At 40.7% G+C, this 18,295-nt stretch overlaps 1 protein-coding gene across 1 annotated transcript in view; it reads left to right on the forward strand.

Annotated features, from left to right (window-relative positions):
* L3MBTL4 (L3MBTL histone methyl-lysine binding protein 4) overlaps positions 1-18,295 on the forward strand; it is a 500,325-nt gene that overhangs the window by 164,813 nt on the left and 317,217 nt on the right. Inside the window, exons 6-7 of the mRNA XM_046025260.1 lie at positions 15,379-15,483; positions 16,523-16,658. Coding sequence (XP_045881216.1) covers positions 15,379-15,483; positions 16,523-16,658 — 241 coding nt within the window. The remainder of the gene's footprint in view (positions 1-15,378; positions 15,484-16,522; positions 16,659-18,295) is intronic.

Raw genomic sequence — 18,295 nt, forward strand, 5'->3', positions numbered from 1 at the left:
ATTAAAATGTATTAAGTATTTTACTTTTAATATGTCATTTCCATCCTAACATTCAAGTTTTAGATGGTGTACCAGTGACACACACACACACGAACCGTTCCATCATGCAAATCAGACATGTATTCTATGAAAAAATGTATGTGTGTATTTTAAGAGTATGCTTATTTTATTTGCACACAAGATTTTTGCATATCTATAGGCCTATTTTGAATTTCTTTTTGTGTAAGACAAAGTAAAGTGGTTTATAATTTATGGTTTATTTTACCATCCGGGGTAGTGAGTGTACAAGGATATAAACACCTTCTGTTGACAGAAAATGTAAAAACATTTTCTCTTCATTACTGGTGAAATGTGCCTATCGTGACTTGATTCAAACTTTAAAATATTTTTTCCTTTGGTTTTGAAGTTGGTTCTAGAACTTTCTCTCATCTCTCCTTGCCAGTCATCTGACCATCCACTGGATCTTCCTGAAGCATTCTTCCTACCCTGTTGCCCATCACAAGCTCAACTATGCCAGCCTGGAATCCCAGTCGCCACAGTCTGGCCTCATCTGCAGATGCACATGAACAGCTTCTGTGCCGGTCAGCCAGTTGCTGCCCTGCTTAACTGTTCAGAGCCTTTATCCACGTGGGAGGCCTCTGTGTCTCTTCTTGTTCTCTGAACTTCCTAGGTCCCTGTCCCTCCAGGACCCTTCCCCTTCATGAAGCTGTCCCAGCCTCTGCATTCTGACCTGTGGGCTTGGCAGCCTCTGTCTGCCTGGCTCTGGCTGGTGAGAGTGAGGTTTGGGAGCAGTGTAGGACCAACATGAAGGCAGGTGCTGTCCCTCTTGTTGTCTGGCCATGAGCCAAAGGGACCCCCACCTGCACCTGTCCCAGCGTTCTAGGAGCAAGTCTGACAGAGGGGGCATAGCCCTCCCTTGCCCCAAACCGCCCTTGCCCCACAAACCACACATCCTGGTTGTCCTTAGTCACTGCCCTGAAAGCTCTACTTTTTATGCCCAGCAGATGTTCCTGTCTCCCTAGCCAGTGTTCAATGGCTGAGCAGATAGGCTAAATGTGTGCTTGGGCTCCTGAGGCCAGGGATGCTTGAATATTTTTAAAATGATTGGTATTTCAGAACAAGATGAAAGTCATCATGGAAAAGCTAATACTCCTGGACTTCTCTGTGTGTCTTTTATAGTATATGTAGTTATAGTTTGAATTTTATATAGCAAGGGGGTTGTTTTTCTTTTTCTCTCTCTCTCCTCTCTCTCTCTCTTTTGTACTTGTAACAAATTACCATGAACTTAGTGGCTTAGTATAATACAAATTTATTATCTTAAATTTCAGGAAGCCAGAAGTCTAAAATGGGTTAGCCGAGTTATGTTACTTCTGCAGGCTGTAGGGGAGAATCTCTTTCCTTGCCTTTTCTAGCTTCTGAAGGCTTCCTACATTTCTTAGCTTGTGGGACCATAACATTCCAACCTGTTTCCATGGTCACATCTCCTTCTCTGGTCCTTTGGCTTCCCTCCTACAAGGACACTTGTGATGACATTGGGCCCACCTGGATAACCTCTCCATCTCGAGATGGTCCACTTAATCACATCTGGAAAATCCCTTTCTCCACATAACATACCATATTCATAGGTTCAGGGATTTGGACATGGCTCTCTTTAGAAGCCACTGACCACAGGTGCCATCTTCTTTCCATTACTGTGCTGATCTGTCCCTGCCCCTGGCCTGAGTGGCTTCTCATGGCTGGCTCCCTCCCGTCATTCTCCTGTGACCTCTGCAGCACCCTCTGTGGTAAAACAAATGATGTACTGGGGCACCTGGGTGGCTCAGTTGGTTAAGCACCTGACTCTTGATTTTGGCTCAGGTCATGATCTCAGGGCTGTGAGATCGAGTCCCACGTCAGGCTCTATGCTTGGTGCAGAGTCTGCCTGAGATTCTCGCTCACTCTCTCAACCCCTACCACCACCTGTTCTCTCTCTCTCTCTTTCTCACAAATAAACACATAAAGAAATCTTAAAAAACCCACAAGGGATGCACCATCCTTCATAGCCCCCCTTTCTTCAGGCGGCATGCATAGCTGCTTTGCTGGAACCTCTGTGTCCCCAGAGTGCACTGTTGTCTCTTCCACACATGCTTCTCTACCCCTCAGGGTCAGGTCTCCACCACAAGCCTTCTCCTGCCTGCTCCTTAGTATTTTGTCACTCTGCACCTGGCCCTCCCTCCCATGAGGTTTATGCTATCTCCTCCCTATGGTTTTCACTCTTGTTACTTCATTGGACCGTGCCTGTGTACACCTATGTGCACGTGTACACCCACATGCTGCCTCCCCGAGCTTCCCCTCTGCTCTTGCCTGGGTCTCGTGCTCATCCCGGGACATCCTTTGCCATGGCACCTTGTACCTTACGTGCCAGACCCCCCTTCCCAGGGCTGTCACTTGCTTCCTGCCACACTTGCATCAATTAGAACTGGACCTCTCCTGCAGTGTGGAACTTTAAGACCCACATCTGATCCCATCCACTGTCTTTGCAGACCCTCTTGCTCCCATTTTCTCATAGCACCAGTTTTTCCTTTAATTAAGACCTGTGGTTGTTGAATTTGTCCTTTGCCTTCCTTCTGGCTTCATGTCTTCCCCCGGCCAGGCTAGGCCCCCTGGTTCCATCATTTCAGCCATTTTTTTTGCCAGGATCTTCAGCTGCCTGTACCCTGTCCTCCTTTCCCCATAAATGCCTGCCAAAATCCCAGCTCTGGATGGATCACGTGTGCCTTCTAACTTCTGTGCCTAACTAAGCTGCCAAGCCCTGCTACAGAAGAAGCACAAACATCAAAGCCTTGCAGCTTGATGGCACTGTAGACTAACAGTCTCTGCTAAGAGGGCAGTGCCTGGCTGTCCTTCCTGCCATCTGTCTGAGCACTCCCTACTCCCTGGGAAGACACTTCTCTCAGGCCTCTGCCCTCCCTCCCAGCAGAAGATATCACTCCTTGGATGGACTTGGTGCAACCTCCCTCCATCCCCTGCCACAGAACTTCACTCACACCAACTCAGACCTCTTTCCCAGGCTGAACTGGGAGAAGTACCCTTTCCTCCCCCTTTTCCTTTTACTTACACTCTGGAGCCTTCCCATTTTTGCTTTTCTAGAGAGAATTGATCAATGACCCATCAATCATCTCATGTCCTGCTTGCAAGTTACCTTTGCTTCTCTTCCAAGCATTTGTGTCTGGAACATCAACACATCTGTCCGTCCCATCTTTAAGAAAGCATACCAGCCCTTGGTCTTGCACTCCCCTTGATAGCTCATCTCCTTAGTCTGCTCTAGCTTCTTGAAATGTTGGCCTGCATTTTCTCTTTTCTTCATTTTCTAACCTTTTCCTCCTCCAGCTGTGCATCCTGACCTTTACTCCCATCATGACCTGAAACTGTGTCCACAGAAGTGCCCCCCACCCACTCCCTACCCTGATTTCAAAGCCACACACGTCAGGCCTTGGCTTACACTCCCTCTGCTCCAGGATGCTGTCCTCTGTTAGCTGCTCCTTTTGCTTGGTCCTAGCTACTCCTTGCCAGGCACTTCCGAAAATCCTTTTCTCCTGGGCTTCTGTCTGGGGCCGCACTCTGCATGGCCCCTGGGGCATCTCATCTACCCCCTTAACTTGAGTTCCACCTAGACCCAGTGGAGTTTGTAACATCCTAGACCTTTCTCTTGGTCTTCCTACCTCCTCATTCTGTGTGATTACACATAGTGTGTTTTGTCTCTGGGTAGAGCTGTAATCTCTGTGAAACTGACTGGGTTTCTTTCCTTTTTTAAGTTCCTCTCTGCTTTGTGATTCTCTGGGAGAGGTGCACCTTGGAGCATCTTGTTATTGGCTGGGTGCTGGTACATGTGCTGCCTCATTAAGCCCTTTCAGCTTCTTTCCCTTCACTTTATAGAAGAACCCTGTGATGCATTTCTCTGACTCTTAGTTTTTAACTGAAAGTGGCAGATTATATCACTTGCTTAGAGACTGTTGAAGAATTACATAAAATATATATACAGTGTTTAGTCCAATATAGTGTCTGACATGTAGTTCGCTTTATTAGATGCAAGAATTCTTAAGATGACACGTGTCAGATTCTAGTCCTTCACTGTCCCTGGAACCTGCCCCTTGATAGCATTCATTCAAAGCCCTAGCCAGGACCCCATCTCCCGGGACTGCGTCCTCATCGGGACTGGCCTCCCTTTGACCACAGCAGTACTCTTGGCTGCTCCCTGTGAAGCATGGCCTCCCAAATGAGGTGCTCGAGCGCAGTCTCCTGATCTCCTGTGCATCAGGGCGAGTGTCCAGTCTGAAAGCCACACATCACTGGAGCTTTGTCTGAAACCGTAGTGTCGGCAAGTCCTGCCGTTCCACACCTTCCACGCTTGCTGTGATGCCGTTCCACAGCTTGCATGCTCGCTCCTCCTGCCTTTGTGAGGGGAACAGAAATGTCTCCTTGGTTGCTCTCCTTTGTCTCCCTAAAACAAGGCAAAACAATGTTGACTTTGGCATTTCTGCTTTTCCTCCCCCTGCTTTTCTTCAGCAGCATGTTTATCTCAGACACTCCTTAACATGTTCTTGTATTGTACTGTCCCTCCACCTCTCTTAAAATCTGTAGTAATCTCCTATGATTTGGGAAAGAAATACTTTGTGTCCAGATAAGGAAATTTTAGCCATCTGTAGGATGATGTGGTGGTGGTGGTGGGGGAGGTTCATTTGGTAAGTGTTGGGAGTAGTTGGGGAACAAAGACATCTTCCTAATTTAACCCCCTAATTGCCCTAGATATGACAGCTTTATTTGAACACACTCCTGTTCTCACTCAGCCTTCCTTAGTAAAGTCCAAGTGAAAGGAATTTTAACTTTAAATTTAACTTCTGTACCCAGACCTGAATTACATTTTTAAAAATCTATTTTTTAAAATATGCCAGTACATTAAATAGAATCTGAGAGACCTGTGTCTGTGTTTTGTTTTTGATGAAGTCTGGAATTGTGTTTAGCATTGCAGGTGCAGAAAGACGCTGCCATGAAAATTCATATTTGTTATAACCCCCTGTAGAATGATTTCAGACAAGTAGGACCTTTCCAACCCAAACAATTCAGTTAGATGTCAGGTTTTTTGTGCTTTAAACATGCTTCCAAATGACTTGATAATCACTGAGAACACTATCATAGTTCTCATGTAGATCCTTCTTAGATAATACTTTAAATATTAATCCTTAGCCACATGACCATGCGTGGCTTTTTTAGTAGTTAAAGTGAAAATTAAATATCTCATTATATTATGAATTCTGATATGGTTAGAATCAGATTATTGCCTGGATCTATATCCTCTTTTTATTTACTTAAAGTGTGTGCTTGTTTGATTTTCTATTTGTTTTTGCCTTCTAATGTATTTTTGCTGCTTTTGCTGCCCCCCAGTTTTAAGATAACCTCATTGATATTTAAGAGTTCTCCCGGGAAAGAGCACATTTTGTAAAAAAAAAAAAAAAAATACTGTGTGTATTATATTCACATGTTTGATTGGGGCTTAAATCCCAAGGCCTATTGGGCAGAGAAAGACGTGCGTTTAAAAACTGGACTGTAGCCTTGGTACGTGAAGTCATTTAAGCTGATTAATGGCTGGCACTCTGAAGAACAGAGGGAATTCTCATTCATGTTCATTTCTCATGTTCTCTAAAGCTGTAAGTTCTGGGGCAAAACTGAAGATACATCCTGATCTTGCAGTTCAGATATCTTTCCTATTCTTAGAATCCACTTCTCTGTAATAGTGAGATTCAAAGTACCAGAGGCCTGGGAGATAGTTGAGCAGATCTGAAGCAGTGAGATCAGACAGTCCAATCAGGGCTGCTTTCTCCTGCTTGGAAGGGGCTTGGAGCCCCTGTGAAGGTTGCTTATCTGCAGTTCCAGCTGGAAGCTGAATGTCATGTTCCAAGTTGTTCAGAGGAAGAGAAATTAAAAGAAGAAAATAGTGGTATTCAGAATCAAGTGTAAACAGTTTCCACAGTTCTTCTCTTACAGTTGAAGCAAATTTATATTAGAAATATCTTTGTCTTTTTACCCAAGGCAGGTTTAGTCCCTTGGGGGGGGAAATACGTGGGCTTATTGCTTTAGACACTATTCTCAGAGATTTGTGGCATCTACTCATGTTGGCCAGTGAATTATCAGGCAACTTCAGAAGTTATTTTCAAAAGTTCTCTCTAGGCAGTTCTTTATTTTATACTGTGTGGGTTCTTTCTCTTTGTTCATAAAGATCTTTGTTGGTGTAAAGCTGCCTAGATCTAACAGTATTCCACCCACTCCACTGTGAGCTTTCCTTTTGTTTTTGAGACTGTAATTCAGTCAGTAGGTAGGTCAGGGTGCCTGGACACACACACACACACACACACACACACACACACACAGTGTCAGTGGGCAGGTCAGAGTGTCTGGATACACACACACACACACACACCTCCAACACACACACACACACACACAAACACACACATACCCCTCAGCCAAACTTCCTACTACCAATAAGGTCAGTAGTTCTGGTGAAATGAGAATGTTTGCATCTGAGATTACAGTAGAATAGATTCACAAAAAAGCAGGAGGAATTGCATCCACTGGCTTCTAGAGAATACTTGTGTTGTGCCATGAGTTCTTTGTTCTCTTTTTGTAGAGTGCTGCTTGGTATAATCTTGGCAACAGTTTGGGATACAGAATTAACCTATGAAAAATGTTCAAAATAACAAGGAAGTAGTCTCCAAAATGAGAGTTTAAAAATACACAACCAGCCATCCTTCACTGCCGCCTTAACTGAAGCCTTGCAGCAAGTTATGTTTAATTATGTAGGTGACGATTTTTCCCCATTAGCCTAACAAATAGATGGCAAAAATAGGCATCAGTTTGAAAAAGCAGGATTTGAAGCATGTCTTGTTGCCTGGCCTGTATATCCATGAGGACCAGCTGCAGGAACTGCTTGGGACTGCTTATTGAAGACTCCTGAATATGTTGTATAGTCAGGGGATTGATTAGTGACAGATTCCCTTAAAGGACAGCCATGTGGCTCTTAATCTTTTTTTAGATATTAGACCCTTTTGAATATCTAATGAAAGCTATTGGTAATCTCCTTAGAGAAGTGCTTATATCCATTCTCACACAAAATTTTAAAATTTAGGAGGTTTCTAGAATCCCAGAAGACATCACAGATGCCACTTCTACTCTACCATCGAAACCAAGGACCCTATACATGAGTGCGTGTGTGTATGTATTTATCTGTATCTGTATATCTATAGATACAGGTGTATTCAAGGTCTCCATTTTCTCTGTGATTGAAAGAACAGAAAGCCAGGAGGGATTCTCACATTCCTGGGAGGTTCCATTGTTAGCTCACGTGAAAATCATAAGGTCCCAGAAGAGAAAGCAAGGAAAGAGTTTCATAACCTTTCATACCCTGTCAGTATTTGCAGTGAATAGACATTTAAGATGAAAGATTCATTGCAAGATACTGTACCCAGGGGGACACTGAAGCTATAGTAATGCACTAGAAATTTGGAATTGAAAACTATGTACAAAAATGTCATTGTTCATGAGCTGTATATAGATAGAGTCCTTGAACATATCAGTCAGTACTGATAACATTATAAAAGTAAAAATCAACACATTATGGAAAATATGGGTATTTCTTCCAAGCCTGAAACCTGGGTGTCAGTTTAAAATTCCCTGCCTTGGGGCATCTGGGTGGTTCAGTTGTTAGGCGTCTGCCTTCGACTCAGGTCATGATCCCAGGGTCCTGGGATGGAGCCCCACATGGCATTGGGCTCCCTGCTCAGCAGGAAGCCTGCTTCTCCCTCTCCCACTCCCCCCTGCTTGTGTTCTCTCTCTCACTGTGTCTCTCTCTCTGTCAAATAAATAAATAAATAATCTGGAAACAAAAAATTCCCTGCCTTTTTTGTCCTCTGCATCCGGCCAGTCCTCAAGTACTCCCTGTCTTGCCTCCTCTGTAGGTACTAAATCTGCCCTTCCTACCTGTTCCCAGCTCTGGCTCCACATTGGTCACAGTCCTCTTCGTCACTTATCCAGGCCCCTGCCATGTTCTGGAATGGAATGTAACTTTGCAGTGAAGCAGGCAGACCAGGGTTTGAATTCTCTTTCCAGCTTTTTTACTGACTGATTATGCAAGTAGGATATGTGTGAGTATCTCATGCCTCAGATGCGACATGGGGATTGTAGGGTTCCAATACACGGGATTTTAAGGCTTCAGTGAGCTGAGTTAGGTACTATAGATGGCACATGGCAAATTCTCAATTATCGGTAGATATTAAAAGCCTCCGTAACCATCTTCCCTATTTTTAGTCTTGTTATTTTTTAAGTTAATTCTCTACACTGCCACTAATAAGATCTTTATAGAAGGAAGAATGTTTTTTTCTGCCCTCTGCTTAAAAGCTTTTGCTAGCATTTCATCAACCAAGAATAAACTGAAAGGTCCTTGATAAGACCTTACATAAGGCTTCTTGTGACCTGTGTCCTGTCTTCTTGCCTAGCATTGTCATCACTTAATTGCGTGTGTGTGCTGATTTTTAAATTACAATGCCATTTAAAAAGTCTGTCAAGACAGAAGAGTATGAAAGTTTTAAAAAGCGTTCCCTCTGCTGGTATCCCTCTCTAGGTGAACCACTCAGAATAATTTGATATGTATACTTCTGTGTCTGGATGTATGTAGTTACGTGGATAGGTGAATGATGGTTGTCTGAATAGTTGTGTTTTCCTCATCTGGTGATTGCTTCATATTTATGAGTACGTTACAGCTATCGTGGTACCTTTCCAGATTGAGGCCTGTATCTTGATTATTTTTTAAATTTTATTTTTAAGTCCTCTCTATACCTTTTAACTTAACCTGAGATCCAGAGTCACATGCTGCTCCGACTGAGCCAACCGGGTGCCCCTGTCTTGCTTTTGTAATAGCTGCACTGTCTTTCATTGTATTGTGTCTGTTTTCTCACCATCTGAAATTATTTTTACATACGTTGTTGTGGTAGGCATATAACTGAGTTTTTCTCCCCAAAGGATAGTCATGTGCATGTAAAAGTCCTAATGACCTTTGCCTTGATTCTCCTGACTTAAAATGCCACCTTTACTCTGTATTAAATTCTCATACGACATTGGGTGATCATTTAGTGGTCAGATAGCATATATTCAGACCATCAACTTTGATTTTTTTGTTCTTTTTAAAGCTCATTCTAAGTTTTAATTAGGAAGGTTTAAAAATGTTGAAGTCTTTAGTCAGTGAATGGGATGATGTTGATTTACTATACTGACTACTCGCTCTTAAACTAAAGCCAGATACACACTGTGGTCTCAGGCACATTACATTACCGCTTGTGCCCCAGTTTCATTCTCTGCAAAATGTACATAATGCCTATTTCATAGGACTTTTATGATGATTTAATGAGTTGGTAGTTGTAAAGTGCTTAGAACAGGATTTGGCCCAGAGTTAAGTGCTACGTACATGCTTGTTGTTTAAAAGCCATCTGTATATGGCCCAATAAAGGATAGCTCAGGCTCTATACCCATTCCTTCTTATTCCCTGTTCTTCGTTTTTGCTTATTGAGATAACTATATATTGTTATTAGAGGTTGTTGGCTATGATAGCAGGTGTTTGATGGTTCTTCAGATAGATCTCTGTGGTCCTGGATATATTGATTAAACATAAATTCAGAACATTTTGTTTTATCAACCGCTAAGCCAGCAAGAATACCACCCTTAAAACCCAGCAGATGGACTCTCTCTGCTTCTCGTAACTTCTCTTTGGTTGTATTTGTTTTAGTAAAATGCTTCTTTATGTTCCCTTTGGCAGTGTTTGAATGATTTTTTTTTATCCCATCAATAACATGATTTTTTTTTTTCCCTCACTGAGTAAAGAAAATCATCAAATGTTGACTAAAATTTAAATTTTCTCTGGTCAGGCTGTCTATATCCTAGTTTGCCTGCATAAGACTTCTTGTGATCTCACCTGTCACATTAAAATTGTGACATTTCAGCCTAGGAGATACACATGGAGACAGTTTGAGATTTTTGAAGATGTTGCTGAGATAAACCAGAGAAGAAGACCACTGGACTCATTTGCAGTGGTCTTTGGTATTATAAGGAATCTTACCTCACCATCTGCATATAAAATTTGTATGAACGTCTTTCGCTTTGACAGCCATCCCATGAAGGTTCAGAAATCAGCGGCCTGTCGTCTTGGACCGGTCGTCTCCACAGCCTGCTAGAGGTGTGTGCTTCAGCGGTTGTGACTCCCTTGCATGCCTCATTTCTCCCATTTCTCTCGATACTGAATTAAGATCAGGAAAATATTGTTGCTTGCCAGTGCTTGCCTGTGAATAAAATAGAATGCCTGTGGGCATGCAGATAGAATCTTCCATTTAGAGGATTGATACGGCTCTGTAACACACATCTAGCTGCTGTTCGGCTGGTGCTGATGGCCACCAGCCTTCTGCCGTCTCCACAGAGTGGCTCAGAAACAATCAGTACCAACATAATATCTCTGGTCCTATGATGTGGTGCTCAGTGTCAAACAGAGTGAAACGTCCAGAATTTCTCACAGATATCTACTGAGTGTCCAAGAGCTGTTTACAGGGTACGTTTGTGACTTTGGAGCAGAAATCTACTGGCACGCACATGTGATGAGTGCCTTATGCATTGTATTTCATGAAGGAATTCTGCCGGTAGCCTGTCTGCTTTGCTCTAGGCATGGCGTTTTGTTTTGTTTGGGTTGGTTTTCTTTTTTTTTTTTCCTAATGCTTGCGCTCATTTTATTTTTTAGTAATAGTATGCAATTTGTACCTGCTTTTGCTATGTGGTATAGAACTTGGAATAATTCTTTTTATCATTAGTGACAAACTTCATTATTTTGCAAATATCTGGGAAAAGAAAATGATGAAATAAAACAGCTTTACTTCTGTGCTCAAGAGTACATGGCACATCCTTGGAAATGCCTTCCATGGCCTTGAGCCGGGTTTTGTTTTGCTTGTTCTGTTTCCACATCTGTCCTCTAATGTGGAACAAACAGTTGGCTGGCTTTCAGAAGATTTGGGTCCTTAGTTACGATCTGCTACCAAACAGGTTCTGTGACCTTGAGAAAGTCTCTTCACCTCTCTGGGTTTGAGTTTATTTAACTCAAAAAATTTTTTTCAGGTCTACAGACCTTATCATTTTTTATGACTGAATTTAACAGACTATTGTTTGTTTTAGCATGTGATTCCAGTTCCCTTTTGTCACCATAAAATATAATTTTATAGCACAGCTATCAATTGTGTTAATAAAATACATGATTTTTAGAAAGAAAAAAATTAAATCTGCTATGAATAAACCATTAAACAGAAAAGAGACTGATGAAAGACAATGCTGTTTCTCACTAGAAGCTGCCTTTCAGATTGTTAAAATGAATGTTTTGTCTTTTATTTGAAACCCTCCAAAGAAGCCGTGACTGTTGTAGCCGTGTCGTGTTCCTTGCAGTGCTGCCTGAAGCTCCCAAATTTTACTTGAGAAACCTTCTGAAAATGCTGTCAAGAACAACGTTGATCATCCTAACTCCCAGCTCTGAATTATTGTCAGTGTCTTGAATTTATCATTCATATGTGAAAAGAGAGCACAGTCTGTTCCATATAATCCTGGTTCCTTCCTGTCCCCAATTTTCTATCTTTCGGTTTTGTTAAAACATGAAAAATGTCCTCTCAGTTTTTATGGCTTCTTAACTTTCCTTTCAGAACTATTGATATATTCCCTGTGGCCTGTCCTCTTCTCTTGGTTTCTTATCAGTGTTGTGTGTACGCACATGCATGTGTGTGCAGTGTTTTTGAAGTTAACCAAGAAATTTCAAAGCAGTGAACAGGAGGCAGTCACATAAAACCTGTTATATACAGTCTGCTGGGAAACAGAGTAGATGTGAGAAGAAGGCTGGGGAATTAAACACACACATGACATTTATTTTTGCAGAAATAAAATATTTCTGAGAAATCATTCATTCTTGCCATTTCATTTTTGGGTTTTGTCATCCTTTAAATTTTTCCTTGGAAGCTTCTAAAATGATCTGTGAATGTTCTTACCGACATCTTACAAGCCAATTCATAAAGATTTAAAAACAATTTCATGTTCGTATAAAAAAGGCACACACTCAACTGTAGAAGGAGGTTGAGTAAACTATGGTACTTACACAGAGTGGAGTATGATGCAGCTGTGACAAGGACTGTGGGCAGTCTCTGTGACCTGACATGGAGTGGTTTCCAGGAGGTGTTAAGAAATGAAAAAAGCCACATGCAAAATAGCATATATAGTATGCTACCTTTTGTGTGAGAAGGAAGTGGAAAATAAGGCAAAACTTTTTTTTTTTTTAAACAAAAAGAAATCCAGGAAGGATAGACCAGAAAACAGTGAGGTTGGTTACCTCTAAAGAGGTAGAATGGGGAGGATAGGATATGGGAGACAGAGAGACTCTTCTTTGAGAACCTTTTTTGTACAGCTTAAACTCATGGAAGGATATTAACATTCTACATATTAAGAAATAAAAACAACCAGGTGGTGGGTAATGGGGAGGGCACGTATTGCATCGAGCACTGGGTGTTGTGCAAAAACAATGAATACTGTTACGCTGAAAAAATAAATAAATTTAAAAATTTAAAAAAAAAGAAAAATCATCAAGAACTGAAAGCACATTTAAATCAATGAACACAACCATATTTCAAATGGATACTTTAACTGCACTAGAGAGAGAGAGAAAAATGCAAATTCAAGTAGGATATGAACATGGTTTTTAACTGCATACCCCATTCGTGGACAGCAGAGCAGGGAGGGAGAATTGCAAACAAATCCTGAAATCTTTAGATTTGTTTATCATAGTACTGTGGGTAAAACAGTCCTGAAACTATAGTAGATATGCTATAGGATTTTGTATATGAGTAAATGCTCTGACCTGGTTAGAGGAGAAAGACAAAAATGGATGGGGAAAGGCAGAACAAACCCTTTGGGGTGGTCTGGGATTTGACATATCAGTATGAACTTAGGATTTGTAAAATATACTTAAGTATGCATATACTTACATCCATGTGTAAATATTTGTGTATGTATAGGAATGTGTGTTTTGTATGTAACTGTATAGTCAATTGGGCAACACTGTCATTGTGTGATCAAAATCAACACCACCAGTGAGAGGATGCATGGGTGTCCTGTGGCTCTAGAGGAGATATCCTGAGGACTCCTTGTCACCCATGTAGCACACTGGCAGAGAATGCATAACTGAATCTAATCATGGGGAAATGTCAGACACATCCAGAATGATGAGCTTTCTGTTTAAAAAAAATGGAGGAGGGGAAAGACTGTTTTCTTTAAAAATGTTGATGTTGGGGGACGCCTGGGTGGCTCAGTTGGTTAAGCAGCTGCCTTCGGCTCAGGTCATGATCCCAGCGTCCTGGGATCGAGTCCCACATCGGGCTCCTTGCTCGGCAGGGAGCCTGCTTCGCCCTCTGCCTCTGCCTGCAACTCTGTCTTCCTGTGCTCACTCTCTCTCTCTCTCTCATAAATAAATAAAATCTTAAAAAAAAATGTTGATGTTGTAAGAGATAAAGAAGTAGTATGGAAAATGTTCCAGATTAAAGGAGACTAAAGAAACATATCAACTAAATTTGATATCTGCCCCTACCTGAATCACATTGTGGAGGGGGAAAGTCTTATAAAGTGTCTTGTTGGATAAATTGGAAACACTAGAATATGAATTGAAGATTAGTTAAAAGTTTATAAATGTTACGTTTCCAGAAATTGATAAGTGAATTGTTGTTACATAAGAGAATGTTCTCATTCTCAAGGGAACTACACTGCCTGCTCTTAAGGGAAAATCATTTAGTATTTAAGGAAAAAAGGGTCCCTAAATGATTCAGAAACAGTCATATACACATGTGGATGTATATGCGTATCTATATTATATCAGTGTACAGGTACAGATACGAGAGAGAGAGAGAGAGAGAGAGAGAACACAAATGGTAAAACAAATGAGGTTTCTACTGTTTTTAACAATAAATGAGTCCAGGCAAAGGCTATGCATGTTCTTTGTATTATTTTGTTCTTGCAGCTTCTCTTTTAAGTTTGACATTATATTCAAATGAAGATATTTTTTTCAAAAGAATAAAAGTAAACATTAATGCGTTAACCAGTAATAAAGAGTAATAAAATTAGTGATTAAAAAGCAGCTCTTATTCTAATAAAACTAGATTTTAATCATCATTTTCTATTAGCATTCTTATAACTTACTTGCAATTAAGAGTAAATTGGCTAGTAATGCTGAATCTGCTCAAAACTGCTCAAAAGTAATGATAATTTGCTAGGCTGTGGGAAACAAGGCTGGTATTAAAATAATATGAATGGGAACACATTAGAAAGTCTATTACAAAGTAGATTCCATTTACAGTAGCAGTAAATATTAAAAGGTACATAGAAATAAACATCATAAAGCATTTTTGAAGATAACCAATGATGTCCATTTGAAAATTTTAAAAACATCTTGGACAAACAAAATGATTAGATTAAATAGAGAGGGAACAAGTTCCTGAATTAGAAAATTCAATATGATAAAACTTGCTCTCCATATAGAGTCATAAGCAAATAAGACAATGTGATATAGAAAAATATACCAATGAACAGAATAGAAGGGCCAGAAGTAGACCCACAAATGTGTAGAAACATGATATAACAGAGATAACTTTGCTGATAATGGAAGTATGGACTGTACAAAAAATTTTGTTGAATACTCTTTTCTATATTAAAAAAGTAGATCCTACCTCACACTGTAGAACAAAATTAATTTCAGTTGCATTGTAGATTTAAATATGAAAAACAAGTTTTAAAAGAATGCTAGGGGAATGTCTATGTAACTTAAGGGTTGTGAGGGATTTCATAGGTTGGATATGCACACTGAACAGGAAATAATTGACATATTTTACTACATTAAAATAAAAAAAAAATCTCTACAACAAAGTCATGAAGAGCCAACTCGCATACTGGGAATAGGTAATCATTACAATCAACAAAGGATTGTTTCCAGAGTACAGGAAGAGCTTCTTCAAATCACGAAGGAAAAATGGGCAAAAAGAATAAATGGGGAGTTCACAGGACATGTAGTTTCTCATATAAACTGTTTCCTAAGTAATGATAAAATGATCAAAATGATCAAACCATCTTTGAGGCCCAAATACAGAAAAGCAGCCATTGATCTTTAGCTGTGTTACTGAGCCTCCAAGCCTGTACTGTGAGTTTTTGATTGTATGCGTAGCAACACCAAGTGTGTTTTAATATCACATTGTGAAGGTATTTCAGTAGCTAATGTTATATCATGAAATTTCATAGGACCAATCCTTTCCGGAGCATGAAAATGGTTTTCAGGTTGGAATGAGATTAGAAGGCATTGACCCCCGACATCCATCTGTATTCTGTGTGCTTTCTGTAGCTGAGGTAAGAGATAGTGTTATTGTCTTGGGCTGAGTGCACAGTGACAGAAGAGAATTTTCTAGAGAATAGTGAATTTGAGTACTTTCCATTATAAACAAGTTCTAGTACATCACAGATGTATTTTAGTCAGTGATGGGTGAAATATGTTTCTTAATGAATCTTTTTCCTTCTGTGAAGATTAATCTGTTAATAAGTCCCTCATCACTAGCAGTTACCCTTGATTAAGTTGGTAAATAGTTTTCATTTGAGGTTGATAACAATCAGAGAATCCCACAGTGTTACTTTTGTCTGTTAAGAGAGACATAATTATTCAAGTTTTAGCTGAACTGACAAGAAATATGTATGAAAAATATCCAAGCACATGAAGTATCTATTTATATAAATGTAAGCATTTTATGAAAATTACTTAGAATGAAGAGCCATTGATGAAAGTAAATGGCTTATAAAATGTAATATTTACTAAACATTTTATATTATTAAAATGATGGAAAACTTCTATATTTTTAATTACCTCATGTAAAAAACCCCATTCACTTAATTTACTGATTGATTATAGCTATTAAACTTGTATAGCATGTCTTAAGGATGTATTCTACACTGTTTTATTTCCTTAATTGAGTACGTTGGATCCATGTATTAGAGTTGAAATGAAGATATACCCATTTTGGTTTTGCTCTGTACTTTAGCTTACATACTGTCATGGGACAGCAGGAGATGGGGTTTCCAAGAGCAATATTTGAGAGGTATTGAATGAACAATCAATTGATGGAGGTGTAAACACCTCAGATTTCTAGATTGAGTAAAAGGATAATTTTTTTTTACAGAAAAATTCTGGATACTTGAAAGATCGTGTCTGTCAGCATTTTGTTTTATTCAGATATCATCTCTAAATTTGCCTTTTAATACAAGCACATTTTTGGATGGAAGGGTTGGTTCATATTATGTTGATAGCACTGACAGAATATGTGAATATTTTGTTAATTTTGTGTACCCTTCAAATGCATGACACTTAATGAAGGATTGCAAACATTCCATTTTACAGGTGTGTGGTTACCGCCTCAGACTTCACTTTGATGGTTATTTAAGCTGCTATGATTTTTGGACCAATGCCGGTTCCCCTGATATTCATCCAGTAGGGTGGTGTGAGAAGACCAAACATGAATTGCACATCCCTAAGGGTAAGCCGGGATGGAAAGAGAGTTGGTTTTATTTTAACAACATTTCATGAAATACTAACAAGAGAGCCTGGTGTGAATTGATTTTCAAAATGAAAGTTTAATCTCCCCAAAGCAGTAAGACTACAAGGATACCATTTTTAGAAATGAATAAATGTCTTTAAAAGAAAAGCACTGGGGGCCTCTGGGTGGCTCAGTCAGTTAAGCATGTTTCGAGGATCCCAGGATCGAGTCCTGCATCAGGCTCCCTATTCAGTGAGGAACCTGCTTTTCCCTCTGCTCTCTGCTCATGCTCTCTCTCTTGCTATCTCTGTCTCTCTCTCAAAGAAATAAAATCTTTAAAAAAAATAAAAGCATCAATGACTGTTTAGGTCAAATACGCTGATCAGGTACCTATGGCAGAAATAAAATCTTATGACTTCATATAAAGTTTATTACACCTTAGATGAAATGAAGAAACTTATTTTACATCACGGTTGAAATGAACTCTTTCACTTAGTCACTGATGCCCTATGGTGAGGAAACTCGATTCACTGTATATTATTTGTTTCAAACCTATTATGGAAACGACGTAACTATGAAAGAAAAGAGGATTTCACTGTTTACTTCCTTTTTTTTAAAGATTATTTATGTATTTATTTGACAGAGAAAGCAGAAGTAGGCAGAGAGGCAGGCAGAGAGAGAGGGAGAAGCAGGCTCTCTGCTGAGATGTGGGGCTCGATCCCAGGACCCTGGGATCATGACCTGAGCCGAAGGCAGAGGCTTAACCCACTGAGCCACCCAGGCGCCCCTGTCTACTTCCTTTCGTTGGGAATCAAAAATCTGATCTTTGTCTCTTGTTATGTGCGAGAGGAACCTGGGCCTGGCAGATGTGACTGAAGCCTTTTTTATTTGCTGTGTGCTGCTGAGGTGAGGATTTGATCAGTTGAGATACCCATGGACCTATTTCCTTGCACAGCAGACTTCTGTGTGCCGGCTTCTGCTTGGATGCCAGAGTACTGGATGACAGTGACACTCTGGAGTTTGTGTATGGCCATTTTACTGCCCAACTCAGAGTGGCCTTTGGGGATCCACCCCTGAGACCAATCGCAGAATCCCTAAGATTGCTGGATTTGATGAAAGCTGGTCACGGGCTCATTTTCAGTCGGTCTTTATGGAGCCCTTGCTGTGTGCTGGCACTGGGGATAGAGCCGTGAATAAAATAAACCACCTCTGTCTTCATGGGGCTTTCATTCCGGGGTGGGGGGCAACAAGTCTTAGACAAAGGTGAGGTAGGGTGGCAAACAGTGACAGGGTTGGGGGATGGGACAGACTGCATGCTGAAGAAGGGCTTGAGAACGTGATGTCAGACAGACAGGTGGATGAATGAGGGAAGTCAGCGAGGCCCCCCTTCAGAGGGCTGTCTGAGAGAGTAAATGCCCTGGGGCTAGAGGCTGCAGCCACCAGGTTGAGGAATCTCAAGGAGGTGAATTTGGCTGAAGCATAGAAGCAAGGGCAAGGTGTGGGAGATGAAGTTAGAGGTGTAGCGCTGTGCAAGAAGCCTGACTTTTCTTCTGTGTAACATTCAACCAGAACAGTTTGTTGAGCCCCTCTTGTTTGGGCCAACCCTGTGGGAGCCACTTTAGGGCACACAGAGGGGA

Source organism: Meles meles, chromosome 12 (assembly GCF_922984935.1).
Source record: "Meles meles chromosome 12, mMelMel3.1 paternal haplotype, whole genome shotgun sequence".
Taxonomy (NCBI): Eukaryota; Metazoa; Chordata; class Mammalia; order Carnivora; family Mustelidae; genus Meles; species Meles meles.